At 40.7% G+C, this 23754-nt stretch overlaps 1 protein-coding gene across 1 annotated transcript in view; it reads left to right on the forward strand.

The window, feature by feature from the left end:
* Gen1 (GEN1 Holliday junction 5' flap endonuclease) overlaps positions 1-4370 on the forward strand; it is a 26070-nt gene extending 21700 nt beyond the window's left edge. The window contains exons 13-14 of the mRNA XM_028772215.1: positions 2015-2158; positions 2828-4370. Coding sequence (XP_028628048.1) covers positions 2015-2158; positions 2828-4152 — 1469 coding nt within the window. The 3' untranslated portion in view covers positions 4153-4370. The remainder of the gene's footprint in view (positions 1-2014; positions 2159-2827) is intronic.
* Positions 4371-23754: the final 19384 nt, after the last annotated feature.

Consider the following 23754-nt stretch of genomic DNA (forward strand, 5'->3'; position numbering starts at 1 on the left):
TTGTTTTGTTTTGTTTTGTTTTGTTTTGTTTTGTTTTGTTTTGTTTTTTTCAAGACAGGGTTTCTTTGAATAGCCCTGGCTGTCCTGAAACTTGCTCTGTAGACTAGGCTAGCCACCTACCTTTGCCTCCAGAGTGCTAAGATTAAAGGTTTGTGCTCTCTGCTTATTCACGTTTTTTAATAACTGTTAATTTCTCATCCCAAGCTAATAACTATCATTTATCCCAATAAAGCAAAGGTTTCACTTCAGTGGTACTAGTCTCTTGTTAATCACAGCTGTTTCTTGGGCCCAGCTGACAGGAACCACAACATTTTAATTCAGAATAGCAATGGCTCCTATACAGTCTTTAAGGAACTCTCAAATTTCCCTCTGAAACTTCAAAAGCCAGGCCTTTATCCTCTGCATTGATCTCGACATTCTTATCTTCTAAGTTCCTACAGCCCATAGAGCTTAGCTCAGAGTTCCAAAGTCCTTCCACAATCCTCCTCAAAGCAGTATAATAATAAATAAATATATATATTTTTTAATTTAATATATTATATATAATATATATTAATTTATTATATATATAATATTATATATAATGATAATAACAATAAAAATAATTAGGCAGGGGATAAATTTCCTAAAATAAAATTCCTTCCACTATATGATGCTAAGATCCAACTCAGGCCATCAGGATTGACAGGAAGTATCCGTAGCCATGGAACCATCTCTCTAACCTGTCCCCTAGCCTTGGTTTTTCTTTTTTTTTAATTTTGTAATTATATCTATGTACAGAAAACTTTAGCTGTGTATATTTAGCCCAGTTTAGTGATGAGCTCTTTAGCCACACTTAGGACCCAGGATGTTATCTCCTCTGTGGTGCCGGATCTCCTCGTATCTGTCCTTGTAATTGGTCCTAATAGCTTCCACCAGCTTAGCCAGAGCACCCTTGTCTTCCAAGTTAGCCTGTGTGAAGATCTGTCTCAGCAATACTTCATAGCCACTCTTTATGTCTTTTTTTTCCTTTTGTGTAACAAACCCTTTATTCACTGTTGGTAGGAGTGTAAATTGGTGCAGCCAACTGTGTAAATCAATATAGAACTTTCTAAAAATAAAAAAATTAGGAAAGCTAACTAAACAAACAAACAGGATTATTATAGGACCCCACTCTGCCAGCCCTAGGCTATTCTTAAAGAATTGTCCTTCCAGAAAGATATTTACACATACATATTTATTGATGCTGTATTCACACTAGCTAGAAAACAGACTAGGTATATATATCAGTAAATGACTAATAATGAAAAAATGTAGTAGGTATACACTATACCATTTTATTAAGCCTTAAAGAAAAATAAAGTTATAAAATTTTCAGGAAACTGGATAGGACTGGAAAATTTTGAATGAGGCAACCATACACAGATCTTCACTTTAAGCTTTTCTGTATGTGTTTTATTGTAAATGTCTATATAGACATTCTCATTTCAGCTGTTTGTGGATCCTCTAATGCTGAGTATCTTCAAGAAACTGATAAGCAGGGCTGAGAATGTGGAGATAGGCTTGCCTGGTATATAGGAAGCCCTTTGTCCCAGAAAATTGCTTATTCCATTCTTTATCTGTAATTTAAACACTTTTTCCAAAGAAAGTTTTCTATTCTCTCTATTGATTCTGCCATTTCTGAAACAAGAGAATTTAAAGTTTCAGTGTGAAAAGAAACCTCCCTTTCAGCTCTTATAGGAAAAGAAAGTAAAGTCAGTTTAAAAAATCAACACCAGCAAAATACATGAGGATAGGAGGAAGAAAAGAGCCAGCAGCCAGCAAGAGCAATGAAGAGATAATAGTCAATGAGCAGGATACACTCTCTGCATGTATATAACTATCAGGAATAAATAATAGAGAAACGACAGTGTCGCAGAGCAAGATTTGTGGTGAATTATCTATCAGTTTTTGAATAGTACAGTTTTTGTGGTTACTACTTGAAAAACTGAGTTTTTAGATCTTTGTCTCCTTTGTTATATTTTTAATCTTCTAGAACATTATGTGGTAGAAGATACAGAACCTGGAGAACTGGATCTCCTTACAATCGAAGAAGCATCACTGTTTGAAGCAGCCTATCCTGAGGTTGTGGCTATCTACCAGAATCAACAGCCAGAGACTAAAGGGAAGAAACAGAAAAGTAAGGGTTATGTTAAATGGCATGCACTCATGTTGCAGGAGTCACATGAACTGATCTTGTCTAAATTTTGTTGAAAGATTTGTAAATCAAGAGTGAGAATAGTGCTCTTGCTTTTGTGTCTTCATGTACTTCATCTTCTGATGCTTAAGTGCTGGGACCACAAGTTAGGGCCTACCAGCCAGATATTCTGTCACTGTATCTCCTACCAAGCCCCACGCATTTCCCTTTAAAATTTTAAAACAGAAATGCTGGTAGTTCACCACTATACTCTGTGTTTACTAATCTGAGTAAGTTAAGTACAGGATAACAAGTGTGCTATAATGCTAACACTCACTAAACTTAGAGCAGCTACTGCAAATAATATTTTGTGTTATAAGTCCATTTGCCTTATTCCTCAGAATTTAGTGAAGAAAGTAACTCCATAATGACATTTTTGTCTCCTGAAGAAAATACTTTACAGTGTTTACAGGAATGTACCAGGTAGTAGGTGGAGGTGGGCAAAAAAAAAATCTTATGTAGATTAGTGGTTTAACTTTTTGATTTAGGTTACTATTTTTGTTTTTGCTTGAATTAATTTGCTTATTTTTTTATTCTTTTTATTTATTTATTTTGTTTTACCCAAGTGAATAAATAGAAAGACATTTGTTATATATTTTTCTTTCCTTTCAGGTATGAAAAATAAGCCTAAAGAAAGCCATTTACCAGAATCAGATAATGTGATCATTTCTCAGTCACATATGACTTTAAAACCTACATCTAAAGCCTTCCCCAAGCAGAATCCCAAAATTAATTTGGAAATTTCTCCAGATGCTGTTTTAGCACAGGAATCTAATTCTTCCTCATTGAGTAGTCTTGTTTCCCTTGAAAATGCTCCCTGTTTGAATTTGCAAGAACAGTTAATGCCTTGTCCAAGAAGCTTGGCTGTAAAGCAAACTAAAGATGTCAGTAATTTTCTAGTTTCAGAATGTAGTCAACCCAGCTCTTCATCCCGTGATATTTCTGTGATTACTGATCTACAGTTGAGTACCATTGACTGGGCAGGTACTTCTTTTAGTAATTCTCCAGCAGTTCAAAGAAACACTTTCTCTCAAGATTTACAATCAGAACCTGAATCATCAGCCATCCTTCCTGGCTTTGAACAGTTGTCATATGAGTCAGAACAATGTACCTCGAACAATGAAATGTCCGATAGAGATCTTCAGAAGAATAGTCCTGAGGAACACCTCCTTTCTGGCATCACTGGTTTACATCTTCATGAGTTGCCTCTAAAGGAAAGAATACATATAAAATCTTCATGCCCTCAGTATAATGTAGGAGCAGATGCTGACCTGGAAAGTTTGCCCCTAAAAATGAAAGGCTCTTGTATTGCTTACAGTAGGTCTGGTGGTTCATCCCATTTTTCAAAGGATCTTACAGGGGTATATCTTCACAAAGAGTCCAGACACTCTAAAGTTCTAGACAGCCAACTCCTTCAAGAAAACTTCAGGGCAAATACTTCTTTACCTTATTCTTTCAACGACGAAGCAGTAAAGACTTCCAGTCTTCAAGTTGGGCTGCCAACTGCTGCTATACCTCATAATCCAAAGGTTGCTGTGAAAACTACTAAAAATCTTGTCATGAAGAATAGTGTTTGCCTTGAGAGAGATTCCTCAGATGAAGAAAATGCTCCAGTGTCCTGGAAAGCTAAGTATACTGCTCCAAAAATGAAACAGGGTTCTCAGAAGCACAGCCTAGTCCATGTCAGAGATAGTAATCACAACAAACTCAGAAATCCTAAAGTAAAATCTAAAGAAACAAAACTGTATACTGAGTCTTTCAAAACAGCTGAACATAAAGAACACAGGTTCTCAGATCCAGCAGGAAATTCTCAGAGTTTTATACAATGTCATAACAAAGACAAGGACTCTACTGCCTGCTGGGAAAGTCCTCTCCCGTTACGCCAGAGGTTAAAACTCAGGTTCCAGAACACTCAAAGTGGATTTTATAATACGTAAGTTTAATGTGTGTGAATGCTGGTAGCATTAGCAGAAGCCAAGCAAACTCGTGTTTGATAGAAAATGTACATGATTATGTGCCATTTAAATCAAAATTGTAATTTTAAAGTATTAACAGGTGTGGCTCATGCCTACAGTCACGGTATGTACGAAGTCGATGGAGTCCAGAGGATCATCCACCAGGAGTTCAAAGTCATCCTCTGGTATATGGAGAGTGTCAGGCCAAACTCAGTTATCTAAGAAAGAAAAATAATTAAAACTTTGACTACAAAAGATGAGCATCTGGAGATGGCTTCAAATAATGTGTCTTTAGAACATTTTCTTATTCTTGAAATGTCTTTTTTATTATTATCTAGCTTTAACATATCAGTGTATTCTTTGACAGAGTAAATGCTTTATCATTTTTAGTTCTTATGTTAGTGTCTAAAGCATTTGTTTTCAGTCCTCAAGATGGTAACACTTTATAATAGTGTTGCGGTATCTTTTATGGGCCCTTCCTAATGGCTCTATTTCTCCTTCTTGTTAAAGAACTGTTAGCATGCTCTTCCACTTTTAGTAATGTTGTGCTTGAGAAGTGAAAATAGAAGAGGATGGTATGTAGTGAAGTGTGGTTGTGAAGTCTAGATAAGGAAAGTCACTCCTTATGTACATGCAGAAGTTCATGGGCACTGCAAGCAGGAAATGTTTTAAAATCAGATGTAAAACCAAAAGGGAATTGGAAGCTTCCTCGGGATCACACAGTAATAATAGTAATAGTGTAGATCCCATCTTTCTGGTTTGGTTCTTGTGCTTTTGCTTTTCTGTTTTGTTTGTAATCTATAGAACTGTTCCCTTTTGCTTTAAATTTTAGTTTGTATATAATGTTGACTTTAATTTCTACAAGTCTTAAATCTTAAATATACATAAATTGTAGAACTCCTAAAGGCATCTAGAGTTTAAGAGAGATAGTACAACTATTTGTAAATGACTGGAGCCTGAAAGCAGAAGATACTAAGGAATCCGTCAAAAATTTATTGAAAGCAGCCTGGCATGGTGACACGCCTTTAATCCCAGCATTTGGAAGATAGAGGCAAATGGATCTCGGAATTCAAGACTGGCCAAGTAGGCAGAGCTAGTTCCAGGACAGCCAGGGCTACAAAGAATTCCTGTCTTAAAAAAAAAAAAAAAATGTTTTTAAACAAAAACAAAAATATTAAAAGTGAAGAGTAAGTAAGTTAGCAAGCTGTAAAATTCAAAATTAGTTTACAAACTACATAGTTGTAGTTCTGTGTATTCGGTGTATGACAATGAAATTTCACCAAGGGAATTAAAGTTATTTTGTTTACAACATCAAGAAAATGAGCCGGGTGGTGGTGGCGCATGCCTTTAATCCCAGCACTTGGGAGGCAGAGGCAGGCGGATTTCTGAGTTCGAGGCCAGCCTGGTCTACAGAGTGAGTTCCTGGACAACCCGGGCTACACAGAGAAACCCTGTCTTGAAAAAACAAACAAACAAAAAAAGAAAAAGAAAACGAACATGGCAAAACTTAGTTACAAGTGAAAAGCAATGGCTGAAATTAAAGAAAATATAAATAAAGACATCCCAGATTCGTGGATCAGAAGACTTAACTTGGTAGTACTGTTAAACTGGTGCATTTAACTACCATCACATGGGCGACAGAAGCAGGTGAATCTCTTGAGTTTGAGACCAGCCTGGTCTACAGAGCAAGTTCCAGAACAGCCAAGACTACAAGGAATAACCCTGTCTCAAAAAACTAACCAATCAAGAGAAAAATAAACAACTGTTTAGTTTCAGTCCAGTTCGATCAATATCATGTTTGTTTGCTTTCCCCACATACACACCCCAGAACATGACCAGTTGATTTTATTATTCAGATAGAAATTGAATAACACATCTTGGGAAAATTGGAAAATTCACCCTTCCTGATGTCATAATTTACTACAAAGCTGTATAAATTAAATATGTTATATTGATTTAAGGGTAGATGTGTAGATAAATGTTAAATCAATTGGACAGAATTGGGTCTAGAAATGTACCCTCACATTTATGATCAATTGAATTCTTAGCCAGTATGAAGACATCAATGGGAAAACAAGTCTCAATAAATGCTTCTGGAACTTTTGGCTGTTCGTGTAAGAACAATTTTAATCCTTATGTCATACTTTTTTCTTAAGTACATCCAATAGCAAGAGTGACAGTTCTGTCATTTCACCTGCCAATGGGCCAGGGCCAACAGACTCCAATGAATACAACTCAAGAGCAAGGCAAACTCAGGGTGGCTATATTAGAGGAGCAAACAATTCCTCCATGGTGTGGGAACTTCCATGGGACAAAGAGCCTTATGGTTACCGTGGGTTGGTTGGTTCATTCTATTTGTAGAACACCACAACCTACTGGGCAGAGACAGATCTATGTCAATTATCAGAGCAACAGATAAGAATGGAACTGTAGTAGTTATGACTGGCAAGCACATACTTAAAAGCATGACAGATGTGTTTGAGGTGGATAGTTAGTTAATACAAGAGTGAGGTATCCTGGACAAGGGTCTTTTGAAGATCTACAAGAGAGTAGTTCTTTGGAGACATATTGAGTGAGGGGGGTAGGGTGGTGGTGGTCCAGAGGCAGTTTCTCTGTGTAGCCATGGCTGTCCTGAAACTCACTGTGAAGACCAGACCAGCTTCAAACAGAGATCCACCTGCCTTTGCTTCCCAAATACTGAGGTTAAAGGTGTGCACCACCACCACCCAGCCTTCATATCATTTTTTAAATTGCAATTTAGGTCAATGACTTGAGATCTAAAACTCTAGGAGAAAGTAAAATAGGCTGAGGGCTGGAGAGATGGCTCAGTGAGTAAGAACACTTACTACCCATTTGGTGTGTCTCGAAAGTACCTGTAACTCCAAATCTAGGATCCAAAACTTGGCATCCTCAGGCACCTGCACATATGCATATACTCATATATACATAATTTTAAAATCTGGAAAGAGGCTGAAATACTTGGTTTTTGATTGGGTAAGGGATTCTTAAATACAACATTAAAACATAGACATAGGGACCTGAAGAGGACAGGGACTCCACAGGAAGACCAACAGAGTCAACTAACCTGGACACTTGGGACTCCCATAGACTGAATCACCAACCAAAGAACATACATGGGCTAGACCTAGGCTCCTTGCACATATGTAGCAGATAAGTAGCTTGGTCTTCTTGTGGGTCCCCAACAACTAGAGCAGGGTCTGTCCCTGAGCCTGTTGCCTTCCTGCCCGTGGATCCTCTTCCCCTAACTGGGCTGCCTTGGCTGGCCTCAGTGGGAGAGGATGCACCTAGTCCCATAGTAACTTGATGCGTGTGGGGGGGAGGGTGCACCCCGAGGAGGGTTCTCAAAAAAGAAGAAGATGGATTGGGGGAAGGACTTAAGGAGAAGGGTGCTAATATTTGGATGTAAAGTCAACAAATAAATTTTTAAAACATAGGGATAAAAAAAACCATAGATTTTTATCAAAATGTTTTAAATGACATAAATGATATTAGTCTGTAATGAGAGAAAGCATTAAAAATCATAGGTACAAATTACCTATAAAGAGAACTGTTAAAATTCAGTAGTAAAAAGGTAATTTTAAAAATGAGAAAATGCCTAAATAGACATTGCTCCAAAGAAGAAAAAAATGGCCAATAAACATATATGTGAAAAATGTGTCAGTTAACTGGGAAAATATAAATGCAAGTCACCAGCAGTTCCCACATCACAGTTGCTAGAATGGCTAAACTTAAAAAAATAATAATACCAAGAACAAAAATTGGAACGTCATTACCCACTGTGGTAAAAGTGTAAGGTAGCAAGTCATTTTGGAAACGTCCCATGGTTCTCCAAACCAAGTAATTCTTCTCCCAGACATATACTCAATGAAAACATACAGCCACACTTTTTAAAAATCAGTGTACAAATGCCTTTAACATTATTATTAATAGCCACAAAGGAGAAATCGCCCAAGGTGCCAAGGAAGAGAGGAAAACTAACATACATTGTGTACCAGGTGTGGTAAACTCAGCTGAGTTCTGTGCAAAGTTTCTACCAACTCCGTTAACTGTATTGCAAAGTTTTGAATATTTAGGAAGATAATCCCATTAAAAATTCCCAAGTGTCTTATCTTGATTTGTCCATTGTTAAAGGCAGGTAGCGCCATGCAATCCAGGGAAATACATAATATTTGTAGGTGCTCTTGAGGTTTTATGAAATAAAGGTAACAAAATGGGTTAAGAATGGGTTGTCTGGATTTCTTATAAGTCTGTGAGCACTAGTCTCTGGTTTGATATCAGCTTTCACTCCCTCTTCAAGTTGCCTTTCATTGTCCTGGCTAGTCTCAAACTCTTCTATGTTCTATTTCCTTGTTGATAGGCCCTTGACACTTGTGCACAGACTTCTCTTATGAATTATTGTTTATATTTGCATTCATCACTTCATTGTGTTGTCTTTTAAATATTCTACTAAAAATCTGCCTCTAGCTACTTGACTCCTGAGAAACTGGTTTCTCCCTTTTTCCTCCACACTGAACCCTGCTCTGACTTTTCTGCTAGGCTATGTTTGGTCAGGCTGAAGTCCTTAGGATTTCTTCCACAGTTCACACACTGAAGGAGACTTTCTTACATGGGGGAACAATGATCAAAACCTTTTTTTGTCAGCTGTGCCTAGCTTCAAGGGCTTTTCGGCCACAGATTTCCCCAGATATTTCCTCACCTTTCTGAGACGCATTGAAATATTTATGTCACATCTATTAAGTGACAGATATTGCTCGGCCCTAGAGATTTAGTGATGAATGGATCCTGTAAGCCTGTTTTAATTTCTGTAAATTAACTGCCACTGCTGGCACACTGGGGCACTTAATAGATGACAGATGCCAGGCACTATCATTTGGAAGAACATTTCAGATTTAATTTCAAGCTAAATAGAACCCAAACACTGCCTCTGAGTAAAAATGTGGGCACTATAATCCTCTACTAGGTGGTGTGAGGTAGGGATAACTGGAAAAGGGAAGCTCACCAGGTTAGCACCCTAAAACGGATCCCAAAGAATGGAAGATTTGATTTGCAGAACTACAATTGGTAACTAATGTTCATCCATCCACCCAACATCGGTATTAAGCATAGACTTCCTACAAAGTTCTTAGATTTTGTGTGGCAATTGGTGATGTGTTTGTGAGTTTAAAAGGAATTTCTTTAAGCCATTTGGTTAAAACAATGCTAAAGCTGAACTGGAGAGATGACTCAGTGGTTAGGGACACTGGCTGCTGCTCCAGAGGGTTTGGGTTCAACTCCTAACACCCACATAGAAGCTCACAACCATTATAACTTGGCTCCAGGGGACTCAATGCCCTCTTGTGGCCTCCAGAGTACCAGGCATGTATGTGGTATATAGACATATATGCAGGGTGCCCATAAACATAATTTTTTAATTAAAAAAACCAACATTAAAGGTAAAATTCAGATTTCCTACTTAGTGAAGGAGATTCCCTGCATTTATAACTATGTTTGTACACTCAGTTCTTGCCTCAGACCTGGACATCTTTCCTGACTTTTTAGTATATTACTGCTATGTACAGGTCTATTACCAATGCCTGACATAATTGTGCAGTTGTTTGCTTGTGACTTTTTATTGTCTATTTCCCAAACTAGATTGCAAGCAAAAGGGAAGACTTCTAAGTTTTGTGTATGTGAGCAAGTACTAGGAAACTGCTTGGTACAATAACTATTGTATGCATGGTGTCTTCTCAGCCCACTGGAACCTATATACAGCAATATACTTTCTTTGCAGAATGTAGACTCCAGCATAGCCATGGCCATAGCAGTCGCTAGTTTCAACATGAGGCCTGCTCTTTTGTAAAGCTCAGTGTTAGCCACTCAAAAACACTTGCTTTTCGCTGAGCAGAGATCAATGTCTTTGCTCATGAAATGGATACCTTCCCTTGTCCTTTGAGAATCCATTCAAATGGAATAACTGATCATCCCAAGTGGCTTTTACTCTTTGTATTTCCAAGATTGTTACCCATACCTCCATGAAATACAATATTTGTCTTCTAAAAATTTTTACATTTCCTCTCTGAGCTAGAATTAAATTTGATTTTTAGACTCCTCAGAACCTTGCTCAGGAGTTAATACCTTACCCCCTTTCTATTTTACCAACTAGCTAATTCATGGAAAACTTGGTGTAAACAACATCTACTCTAGTAACATTTCTCTGGGGCCTTTCTATTCCTTATATGTTTTTGAAATGTTACCTGCCAATGGTTTGGGGGTTGTTTGCACTTTTCCTACACTACGCCAAGCGTCTAGTATTTCTGAATCCTTAGCATCCACACAGGGATTAGCAAAGAAAGCATTCGGTGAGCAGATGCTGGGCTATTGACTAGTGGTGAATTCAAAGTCTTAGTTCTTCAGTTTGTCTGAAGAAAGACCAAACCCAGTTGAATGGCTCCCTCCCTTGGTTTGATCACTAGTCTGCTTCGGCTACTTCAAGGTGTCAGGGTGAGATGCTTTCTGGGTGACTAAATCAACTTCTACTCCTATTGCTCTGTAGCACATAGGGGTAAAGGGCTTAAATAAGACATTCCTAGGGCAGCTTCCTTTCATCTGTAGATTAACATGGCAGTGTTTATCACCTTAGCCAGAAAAACCTTTTATCGGTCTCAGCTAACAGCTTGCATTAGGCTCATTCAAAGGACTTGCCACATTGCCTTAAAGGGACATGCTACAGAGTCAGTATGTAATATATGACACAATATTAGTCCAAAACAGGAATTGTTTTCCGGTCAATAGATGTTTTTTTTTTCCAGGAAGGATAAAATTTTCTGAGTTTGGCAGTAGAGAATCATTAACAGTTGGGTGGCCCTTCTGTAGTCATTATTTTGACAATATTTGGAAGCCTTTATAAACACCAAAGCATATAATTCATAGGAATTACATGATTAAGAGTACAATCATCTTTAGCATGATTATGTGCCAAAACTTGTTATATCTTGACTCCCCCTAACACGGGTGCATGCCCCCAAATGGCAAATATATATATTCCAAGATCCAGTGAAAGACATGGCGTTTTTCCGTATGTCACTCAATAGATTCCCATCTTTCATACCCGGAAAAGGTCAGGAAGGGATATCCTAGATAGTTTGAATTCAAGTGTAACAATAAGTGGTTTATAAAACACCAGTGTAAGCACCACAAGTCCTTCACATTTTCTGTTAAAAGCTGTGACCAACTGTCTGATGGCAGGCAGCTGATTTTTACGGGCTGTTCAAACACAGACATCTCCAGACTAAGCCTCAATAGGGCCCCACCACTTTACAGCTGCCATGGTTCCAGAAGTGTCAAAAGACTTGGCATAGGCAAGTCTGCATCCTGTGAAACAGACCAAAGGATATATGCAGTCCATGTGGCAGTGGACTGGATAATTAGTTGCCCTCATTGCCATAGATGGGCATCCCTAGATAAGTCTCTGGAGGCTTCACCTTCTCATCCTGTATCTGCTAACAGTTCTCATGACTCTCAATTACACGTTAAGGACAAACACCCTGGTTTTCACTAGTCCCATCCACACATGAGGAAAAACTTCTCTTTAACACGTGCCTTGTTATAATGTGTAGCATTTCTTGAGATGATGGTCATCTCTATACAGGAGAAGAGATGAGAATCTAAACAAAATGGTTACTATGATGTGGTTCAAGGTTTGGAAAGTGTTATACAAAAGTGAACCTCAGAAGAAGGCACACATCCAATTTTTTGCTATGCACCAAACATTTCTCAGGTTCCTTGTGTATGCCCTGCAACAGCTCTGAAGGACAGGCACTTATTCATAGTAAAGAGCTGACAAACACTATGGCCAGGATTTGAACCCAGAGCAACTCTTTAGTCCAAAGGTCAATCTTTCCTCTCTCTCTCTCTCTCTCTCTCTCTCTCTCTCTCTCTCTCTCTCTCTCTCCCTCTCTCTCTCCCTCTCTCTCTCTTTTTCCACTTGTGGCTTCTTGGCCAGGAACTTGGTTTCTACATAGTCCACATGGGTAGATGGGTTAGCAGCATCTACCATCTGACTCACAGATAGAGAGTAACAGAGTAGTCAAAATCTCAGAAAACTGGTCTTTATGAACAAGAACTCATCCTAAGTTCATTTAAAGTCTCAGAATTCAACAAAATAATGATCACTCTGTGTGTGTGTGTGTGTGCGTGTGTGTGCGTGCACGCCCACACACATGTGCAGGCAAAGGTGGGGAGGCAGTGGTATGTAAAGGGGGAATGGAATAAGAGTGACAGGCCACACGTGAGATCCCAGGTCTCCTAGGCTTGTCTCCCTCCTCCACAGTTCTACAGCTGTGCCACTGCCCACATGCCAGTTTCTAATGAAGTCCTGGCTGAAAGTATCTCCGTCTCCATGTTCATGTCTAATATACATGTCTTTTTCACGGTACCTGCAATGAAACATGCCCTTTGCTCATGTTAAGTGTTGTTTTTTCTTTTTCCTTTTAACTGACCTTATAAAAGCAACCCAGGGAGTAAAAGGATATGCCTATGTAATGTATGAGAGAAGAATAGATACATGGTTGGAACACACACACACACAAATACTTAAGAATAAAACAGGATATGCCTGAGGCCACACAAGCAGGAAATAAGTCTACTGGTTGTACATCTACTTCTAAAGGGCAAGTGTCTTCTTCTCTTGCAGGAGTTTTAAAAATATCTTTCAAACTTGATCTTCCTGGTTAGAGGCACAGGAGCACTTCTGTAGTACAAGCACAAACTAGATAATCTACCACAAGTAAATCTCATTCTAACGTCCTTCTGCTTGAGAGCTGTCATGGCTTCTCCTCACACAGTATGGATCCCAGACCCTTTTTTGTTCTGGTTTCTGTTTGAGACAGTCTCATGAATAGATTCTCCTGCCCGCTCCAGGGTGCTGTAATTACAGATGTGTGTCACTACCCCTGATTCCCTTGATGTTGAAGATAGAATACATGTTGGGCAAGTACTCTACCAACAAAGCTACATCGTCAGCTCTAAATCCCAGCCTCCCTTTCAGGGCCTGGAAGATCCTACATAGATGCCTTTCTCCCTCACCTTGTTTGTTTTGCCCCTGCCCACCTTGCCTGGCAGCACCGATTTGCTTCCTTTGTCTGAAACCCTGACTTTATTTCATAGTGCAGCTTTTAACTTGGTGCTCTCTCACCTAAGACTTCTCAAAGCCATATTTAACTCCTTACCACTGCTCTAGACCCAGATTTTCAGCTGGTACTTCTGTGAGCTAAACAACAGCATGCATCATAGTCTCTGCTCCTTTAGATTTGCCTCTTATCCTGTTCTTTTCTTTGTAAGTCTTTCGATTTTGTTGTTTGTTCACTTGTCTCCATCACTGTAGTAACTAAATAACTGAGTAAACTTTGAGCTGTCTTTTGTTATATTCCTGGTGCTTCAGCAGTACTTAACAGGTATCGTCCAATTCATATGTACTAGTTGAATGGATGAGTGTGTTAACGTTTGAACTCAAATTTATCTGAAGCAAAAGCTTGGATCACCAGTATACTACAATCTAAAGGTGGATTGAGTGGAGCTACAGCTAATATAAAGTGCGCAGGAATAGTATCTGATGGCTCTTTTTGAGCCATTGATAGTATATTTGTGGTGTCAGATTCATTTGTCTTAAGAATAACAAGCATAGAAGCTGGAGGAATGCTTCAGTGTTTGAGAGCTCTGGCTGTTCTACAGCAACGGTTCTCAACCTGTACATAGGTTACAACACCTTTGGGGGTTACATATCCTGCATGTCAGATATTCATTGCCATTCATAATAGTAGCAAAACTATGGTTATGAAACAGCAACAAAAGAATTTTATGGTTTGAGGTCGCCACTACAGGAGGAACTGTATTAAAGGGTTTCAGCATTAGGAAGGTTGAGAACTCCTGTTCTAGAGGGCCTAGGGATTTAATTCCTACCACCCGCATTGCAGTTCACAATCATTTCTTACTCTAGGCCCCAGCGCTCTCTCTGGCCTCTGTGGACACTACAAACAGACATACATGTGGGCAAAACACCCATATACGTAAATCAATTAAGAAAAAAAAGAACGAACACAATAAATGCAGGTTGGGAAGAATGACATTAGATAGCCTCAGAATCTGCTGGAAAAGGTCATTTCTGTAGGAGCCTTGAATGGCAGGTATCATTTAGAAAGACAGAAGGGAGGACTCCAGTTCTTGGATAAGACTTAGTTGAGGAAATAGATCCAGGGGAAATCTAATTTTAAAAAGCTCATTTTAAGGAATTCCAGTCTGGTGTATTCCAGATTCTTTTGTGTGAGGGAAAAAAAGAAAAGCTAGGTACATTTTCATGAGAAAGTGAAGCTAGCAAGAAAAGAAAACAGGCCAGAAGGGAAAGCAAGGACGTAGTTTCACTGCTTCTGACTCACAGTGAGGGTTGAGGTGGAGGCAATGCTCCAACATCTGGCTCAGAATGAACACCAAGTGTTTTCTGACCCCTTTACTGTCAGAGGTCTCCTCTGTGGGGCTTACCTTCTTCTCCTTCTACAGTAATCAGTCACCAACAGTGTGGTTCATAATGGAGGAAGAATGACTATTTCGGGAAAACTATTAGGACAAAGCTTCCCTGAAGCTTCATGCATTTGTAGGTTGTGAGACTGATCAGAATTCAAGCCACCGGAGAGACAATTGTGCTCATCTAAGAGTTCCTGAGAGGACCACAGCTGTTCTTCTTGGGTGATGCTGCTTAACGGTTTCCAGGGAGGGGTGCTTGCTTAAGAGCTAGGTCACCAACTAGTGAAAGTGACATAAGGTTAACATTAAACATTCATCCATACATCAATCTATCCATCCACTTACCACCCATGCACCCACCATCTATCCATCCATTTACCATTTATCCATTTGTCCATTCATCATCTCTCCTTCCTTGCTTCCACCCATTCATCCATTTATCTACTATCTATCCTATCTATGCATTCATCCACCATCTCTCCATACATCTGTCTACTCACTAGCCATCCATTCATTCGACAGCCACCCAGCATGTATACTACCCCAAGAATTCTGCAGATTGTAAGAGTTAGGATAAATCTAGGCATGGTGGTACACACCTTCAATCCCAGCACCTGGGAAGCAGAGGAGAATCTCTGTGAATTTAAGGCCAGCCTTGTCCCAGGGAGACCCAGGACAGCCAGGGCTATGCAGAGAAACCCTATCTCAACCCTCCTCCCCTGCCTCAAGAATCATCAGGATAAGGATTAGATAGTCTCTTCTATGTGATGGAATTGCAATCGATTTACAAAGAAAATCACGTGCAATTAACTTTGTAACTGCCCACATTTCTAGGTCAAATTTGAATAAAATATTTATCACATACCCACACTTGGTCACAAAATGACATAGACAGAACCACAGTGCTCCAAATAGGGAAAGAATGTAGCTATCTTCCTCTCGACCCCACCCTGCCCCCCCTTTCTGCAGTTCTTCCCAGAAAGGTGATAATGAAAGATCGGGTCCCAACTGGGCCACAAGCAGGGAATTTGCATTTTAAAGTTTGAGAGATATTTATAGGCCTTTTGATCTTTTTCCTCTCTGGCCACCCACTCCAGGCTTGCTGCCCTTTCCCCTACAACTGCTATCCTGTACCGAACCTAGATTTAAGAAATAAGGGTTCCAGGTCTACAGGTTTCTGGGATCTCCATCCAGCTCCAAATACGGCCAATGCCATCCATTTGTCAAGGTCTCTTCTCACTTTCTAACACGTACAATCACCACATATTTATAGTTTATAGTATAATTTTTTTTAAGTGAAGATAATGACGCTCAGGTTAAATAGCTTATCCCAAATTGCTCATAAGTTGGAGGAGAGACAGAACTGTCCCGGGGGTCTGTGTGCCTCCAAACCTGTGACCTTCCCTTTCAACCAGTCTCACTCTAATTGGCAAGGCTGGTTGTTCCAGTTTCCTAAGCTAAGGTCCTTCCTGGAAAATGTAATCCTGCATTCCAGTTTTCTTGCTGGTGTTATTCTGGAAATAGCCCAATAAACGTCAGAGTCTGATTTACTCAGGGACAAACTTGCAGCTGTCTTTTTCCTTTGCAGCCCCCCTTGGGCTCTGAAGGCTTGTCTTTCACACAAACTCCTGCACCCAACAGCTGCACTTTTTTTAGAGGAAGAAATGTTATCCACAACCTCTAGGATCTGAGGGACATAGTGTCTCTTAAGAAAGCCTGCCAGAAACAAGCTGAGTCTCAGACTCTTGAGTTCCTGTACCGGAGGGAACCACAGATGCCAATCAAGGAAATGGGTCTAGACAATGACTTTAGGGTCACATTTATAATCATACCAATCTGATGTGTTAAATTTGAAGACAAAAGAACGACACTCGTTAATGAATGCCTAGGTGGACTCGGGGCTTTGTCTTGTTCCTCAGTGCAAACAAATGAGGAACAAGTCACTATTATCTTGTGGGTTAGCTGATCTCTGACTGAGAGAAATAAGTGACTCAAGGTTTAGCAGTGGAGCCAGAACCCAAACTCATGTGACTATAGCAAAGCCATTACTCAGGTGCTGGGCCTATGAAACGTGCCTTCATGTTGAGAGCAAAGGACCATTTCAATGAAGAGATTAGTCCTGTCATTAAGACCAGTCCATGGAAATGGGAAGGCAAGTCTCTAACCCAAACTCTCCTGCATTTGCAAGCTCCCAAGTCATATTTTGACCCAAGTGGGCTCTCCTAAGAAACAGAGAAAGCTCATTAGTCCATAACCTCTCCTAACATTTTCTGAGATGGTTGAAGAAGCCAGAGCACTCTGTAAATTCCTTAGAAAATCCACTCCCTCCCATCACCAACCCACTCCCAAAGAGGGAAGCTTAGAAGTGCTTAGAAGCCAGGAGCCCTAAGAGTCATTGCTGGTTGCAGAGTGTTCCTGTTCTGCCTAAGCGATCAGGTTCAAAGCTTCAGCTGCAATCAACCACCTCCTACTTTCTCATCCTCCATCCAGAGGCTCCTAGCCTCCCTCCCCCCACTACACCTTCTGGTTAATTCCTTTGGTTTGAACTCAGCTTGGGTGCAGCGGGGCAACCCAGGCGTCCTTTCTCCTCTCTCCCTATAGACTCTAGTCACATAGAAAAAGCCTCTGGGAAAGTTCCCTTCCAGGAAAACCAAGCACAAAAACAGAAGCTGTCCCTCCTTCATATACAGGGCACACTTGGGTGTGGACTAGATGCTCCATAAACCTTCTTAGTGATTCCCTGTCAGTTTTGATGCTGTGGTCTAGCACTCAGACAATGGGCAGACAACGGTGGTCCAGAGGCTTCCAGTCTGACTCATGATGCCAGCTCTGGTCTAATCCCAGTCACTCTTACAGAACGCACAGCCTGTTTCTGTTTCTTGACTATCTATACATACCTAACTTCATTTTGCTTGGAACTATTATACCCTTGTCTTAACTGTCATCACAGTGTCTATCATGGACTGCTTTGGAGCTGAGTTTTAGAAGGAGAGAACCTACTCCCGTAAATTGTTCGCTTGCTCTTACTAACATAAACACACACACAAACACACATACACACACACACACAATTATTATTACATAGTTGCTTAATGTAAGTTTTTAAAAGTTAAGCAGGATTACTGGCCCACAGACTGATTCAAGTAGTGCTGTTTTTGTTTTCGTTTTTGTTTTTGTTTTGTTTTGTTTTGTTGAGACACGGTCTCTTCAAAAACCTAGAAGAACATGGAGAGATATTAGAGCACTGAAGAAGAGAGAAAAGGAAAATAACAGATCTTGATTCCTGTTCATTCATTTGCCATGTATAACAGAAGAAACTCTCTCTCTCTCTCTCTCTCTCTCTCTCTCTCTCTCTCTCTCTCTCTCTGAATTAACAGAGCATTGTCACTGAATACATATAGCTAAGGCTACTTGACGAGGAACTGAGGTAGTCATGGGGAAAACAGACCAACAAGGTCTGCTTCCTTGCTGTCTCACAGAGGACACTTGTTGACCCTCCCAGAAGAAGGTGGCAATGGGAGCACCAAGCTCGGCTTTGCTGGCATGTCTCCCTCCCTGCCTCTTTCCAAAGAAAACAAAGGAAGAGGACACCATGAGAGGTAGACAGCTCCTGATGATGACTCTGTTGCTGTCCTGATCAGATAAGCTAAAGAACCATCACCCAGAAACTCCATGAAGCAGAGGAGTCACTTCTATCCATTTTCCTGGTTCATGAAACTTGAGGCAAGTCCAGAAGATCTGCTCCAGGCCATTATGGTAGACAGTCAGGTTTGAAAACTGATGAGGACTCTAAATCTGCCACAGCTATCCTAGTCCTCAAGCTGACTGAGATCAAAATCTCCACCCGGATGCTGGGTGAAGTTGCCTCTAGTCTTTTCCCCACAATCCTGCCTCGATACTTATTTCTAAGGCCACTGCTTCCTTGAAGTCTTCCGGGTTCCCTAAGTGAACCACACTTCCCCTTCTTTCCCTCCACAACCCATTTTCAGTGTCTTTATCCTAAACACTCTCTCTCTCTTCATGTGAGCTTTATCCACAGCAGTGTATAATAGAAAACAATGTGGAACACATACAGATAAAACCCTCACAGGCTTTTTTTTTTTTTAAAGTAAACTAACATCTTTAGCTTAACTTAGTACCTTCAAAACTTCCTCATCTTAATGGGTCATGAATTCAAAAATTATTAGTGAGATATTTAGACTGTCGGTATTCAGTGTGCATTTTACATTTAGAACACACTCCTGGTCAGTGAATGATGCCATTTAGAGATAACATGGTACCAGATCTTTAAGCAGCGTTTCTCAATCTGTGGGTTGATGCCCTGAAAGAGTTGAACAACCCTTTCACAGGGGTCACCTAAGACCATCAGAAAACATAGATATTTACATCATGGTTCATAACAGTAGTAAGATATCAGCTATGAAGTAGCAACAGAAATAAGTTTACAGTTGGGGGTCACCAGAACATGAGGAACTGTGCTGAAGGGTCACAGCATTAGGACGGATGAGAACCTCTTACCCATTAAGGGTAAGTCTGAAGCTTTTGCCTCTGCATTGTCTGGGTGCAGGGTAAGTATCAGAAAGTTTCTGAGCCAAGTCATGAGTCCCAGTTTATGTCCTTTTGCACATAGTTTTTGGTCAGATATTTTAAAGGCAAGATATATTCAGGTAATAGACGCATTGTTTTAAAAAAAAAAAAAAAAGCAAAGCATACTGCCAGGGCAGGTTTCTTTAAAGAGAATGCAAAAATACAGGTGGGAATAAGCCTGAGGCTTTGAAAGAAACAGAGCCAAACAGGCAAAAGCCAGTGACCTTCTGCTTCTGCCCGTGAGATAAAAGCCTAGTACAGATAAAAGAGACGTGGGCTCTGAACCATGCGTTCAGCTTCCCACAGGCTTAGCCACCCAAAAAACGCTACAATGATTGCCAAAAGATGTGATTGGCTTGTAATGTGACCACTTCAATTTCCAAACCCCAGCTGGAGGAAAACTGTGTTCACTGAACAGATCTTTCCCCAAAACAGGTTGAGCCAGTTCATGGTCACAGGCTTCCCAAGAGAATTAGTTCACTGGCCTTGTAGTTCAATGGAAAAGAGCCATCACTGTTGTCAAGAAAGTACTGCCTCCAAGGCAGTGCCTATGGATATTAAGACTGTTAGCTTCTCATCGAACAGACAGCTGTGGAAATCAGAGGTTAAGCTTTTTCCCTCAGAAAGACCTGGAGCTCGGTGCTCTCTTGTTGGTTCTCTTCAGCATATAATACTTTTCTTCAAAGAACCAAAGATGAAACTTTCAGTTTATCTTAGAGTCCCCAGAAAAGGCTTCTGGAGATGGTGGCAAGAACCTGACCTTTGCTGAGGAAGACTGTTTTCTAAAAGCCAGCCTCCTACCTTATCACATTAGAACACTAAACTTGGGCCGGGCAGTGGTGGCGCATGCCTTTAATCCCAGCACTTGGGAGGCAGAGGCAGGCGGATTTCTGAGTTCAAGGCTAGCCTGGTCTACAGAATGAGTTCCAGGACAGCCAGGGCTACACAGAGAAACCCTGTCTCAAAAAACCAAAACAAACAAACAAACAAAAACCACTAAACTTGGATGTCTCTTTTGTTTTGTTCTGCCCAAGCTAGCCTTGAACTCGTGATCCTTCTGCTTCTGTCTCAGAAGTGCTGAGATCACAAGTCCATGTCACCACACCCAACTAACTTGCCTACTTCTCTTTGGGTTTTCAAGACAGGGTTTCCTCTATGCAATAGCCAGAGGAAACTTTGTTGTCCAAGCTGACCTTGAACTCACAGAAATCCAACTGCCTCTGGAGTGCTGGGATTAAAGATGTGCACCACCATGCCCAGCTACCTGCATACTTCTTAACAGAGACTTTTGATGGCCCATGCAGAGTATTACAGTGACCATTTAAGCTCTTAAATCACGAGTGGTGAACAAAAGTGTGTTACTTTCTCTTTAGCTCAGAGCATTCTCGAGTGGTACGACCCTCTGGGTAAAATGGAAGTTCAAATTACCAATCAAAACAAGTGGAAACTATTCTTGAGAGTTCATAACTGAAGAGTAAACCACCATAAGCAGGACTATTTTAAAGCAGAAATAATGTGAAACTGAAAGGAGTGGATATTGTCAAGCATGTGGGTGGCTAGATATGTAGCCATCTTGCTCAGTGACAGAGGTGGACAGCAGTAAGCCATGGGAAGAGAAGGGCCCTCTGTCAGTCCACAATCTGGTAGGTAGTCTAGTGAAGGAGGCTGGCCCAGAGAAGTCAAGTCCATTTTAGCCTGTGTGACTTCCAAAGCGAGTGAGAAGAGAAACTCTAGGCTGGAGGAAAGGGAAGAGGAAGGAAGGTGAGCCGTGAAAGTAAGAACATCACAAGAGAAAATGACTCTGCAACAGGCATGGGGCCTCCTTCGTGAGATGACAAAGTCAAGATCCAGGAAATGGGAGGAGGGGAAGATAGAAGTAATCTGTTCTAGTCCCAGTTCCTCAGCAGAGACACTGTGGGGGCTCCCCAGCTCTGCTAAAGACAAGGACACTCGTCTTTCAATGTCCACTGCAAATGCTATCACAGGAGGCTGAAGGTTTGTGCAACTCCTGCAAACCTTCCTTCCTAGTTTAAAAAGTATATTACACAAAGGCCAGTTGAAGACAGCCTTGCTTCTCTCCATGTCTGGCTTTCTGACTTGTACCCCTCAAGCCTGGCTTTCCTGAGAAGTAATTAGATTAGATCTGTAGAACGCTTTGAGCTACAGGACGGAGAACATCGTGCACACACATACAGGCGCGGTCATTATTGCAAACTCCGTTTCCTTTGTTCTGTTTGAATCCATCTCCTGGCAACAGCTGTCTGGCTTTGAAAGGTAGCAACAGCTGCAGTAATGAGCCCGCTGTTGGAGTGATGACAGCCTCTCATTCCTGATGCAGCTGTTCTTTAAAACGAGCTCTTGCTCCCCGCTTTCACCCACCCCCCACCCCCACCCCCGAGCTGTTTGTGCTGCAGGTTTGCCTGTAGGAGAGCGCTCAGCTCCTTTCCCATGGTACACTTTAAATTCTGCCATGGACGATAAGCTTTGCTGTGGATGTGACAAGCCTCTCTGTCTTGGGTTCCTTCTTTTCAGCAGAGATAATCTGGCCTACCTCTTGAGGTTGCCTTGACATCCTAAAAATGTAACACATGAAAATCTTTCATAGTCTCTAAGGCAGTTTTCTGAACTAGAAATCATGAAGGCCTCTTTAACTTTAAAAAGTGAAAGGAAAAAAAAAAAGTGAACATATAAAAAAACACTGTAAACGTAAGTGCTGGCCTGTAAAGATAAATGGTTACTGAGGATTGGCAGAACGGGACTCTGGGCAAGATCCTGGCTTGGACTAGAAGAATCTAAGCAGTCAAGAGGGAACTGAGCTGAGTGTAGTGACCCACGCCTTTAGCCCTAGTGCTCCGGAGGCATAAGCAGGTTGATCTCTGAGTTTGAGGCCAGTCTGGTGTATGGAGAGAGTTTCAGGACAATCAGAGCTGTTACACAGAGAAACTCTGTCTTGAAAAACAAAATCAAACAAACAAGCAACAACCAAAAACAAGACAAAACAAAAAAACTGAGTGAAATATACAACTCAGTCATTGGCTGATAAAAAGAAATGCAGACAAGAGGCTGGAAAGATGACTCAGTGGTTAGGAGCACTTGTTACTCTTATGGAGGACCTGGGTTTGATTTCCAGATTCCACAAGGCAGCTCACTGTGTATCTCCAGTTCTAGGGGATGTTTTAGGTGGCCCTCTGGGGGTACTACGTATAGGCAAAATGCCCACACATTAAAGAATAAAGAAAAACAATAAAAATAAACAAATAAAAGAACCATGAACTAGTGGCAAGTAGAACTCCATTAGAATTAAACCCAGATTGGTCTAAGAAGGAGGGATACATAGGTTAGTGGGGTCTGGAGTCAGCAGAGCCCTGGGGCTGGGTAAACTTAAGTAACAGAAAGAGAACTTGCCAGGGGAGGTCTGGGGTTGTTGTTGTTGTTTTGTTTTTTTTTTGTTTTGTTGTTGTTTAGATTTTGGTTTTATTTATAAAAACAAGTCTCCAATTAGAAAGAACGAATGGGGGCTGGGGAGATGGCTCAGCGTTCAGAGGACTGACTGTTCTTCCAGAGGTCCTGAGTTCAATTCCCAGCAACCACATGGTGGCTCACAACCATCTGTAATGGAATCTAATGTCCTCTTCTGGTGTGTCTGAAGACAGCTATAGTGTACTCATATACACAAAATCAATAAATAAACCTTTAAAGAAAATAGAAAAAAGAATGGGTTAGTTTAGGCCACAGTACTCTTGTCTAGAAAGATATCAAGTATCTTTTTAATGTCTTGATACTAGTATTGTTTGTTTTTCTTAAATTAAAATACAGTTATGTCATTTATCCCTTTCCTTTTTTTAAAATTTATTATATGTAAGTACACTGTAGCTGTCTTCAGACACCCCATAAGAGGGTGTCAGATCTCATTACATGGTTGTGAGCCACCATGTGGTTGCTGAGATTTGAACTCATGAGTTCAGAGTAGTAGTCAGTGCTCTGAACCACTGAGCCATCTCACCAGCCCCATTTATCCCTTTCATCTCATCTCTCTGAGCTCTCCCTCGTCCCCAGTCCCTTTCAAATTCATGGCCCCATATTGTTACATATATGCAAATAGATATATATATATGTGTGTGTGTGTGTGTGTGTGTGTGCAGCCTGCTGAGTCCCTTTCGAGTTTCATATATATGCTTTTGTTTCTGTTTTAAATTATCTGTGTTTGCTTGTGCATGTGAGTGTAGTGCCAGAGGCCAGAGAGGCCATTGGATCCCTGGAGCTGAAGTTACAGGTCGCAGTGAGATGCCAAAAGTAGGTGCTAGGAACCAAATTCTACTCCTCCTCAAGAGTGGTCTCCATTCTCAACTGCTGAGCTGTCTCTTCCACCTGAGGCAATCTTTTGATAATGTGAAAAGTCCAGTAGTTACTGAAGTCTAGAGCCTTTTTAGTCTTGCACCCTGAGTCCGATGATTTCACCAGCCGAGGCAAGGGGCCTGCACT

The sequence above is a fragment of the Grammomys surdaster genome, unplaced genomic scaffold (assembly GCF_004785775.1).
Source record: "Grammomys surdaster isolate TR1022 unplaced genomic scaffold, NIH_TR_1.0 212, whole genome shotgun sequence".
NCBI lineage: Eukaryota > Metazoa > Chordata > Mammalia > Rodentia > Muridae > Grammomys > Grammomys surdaster.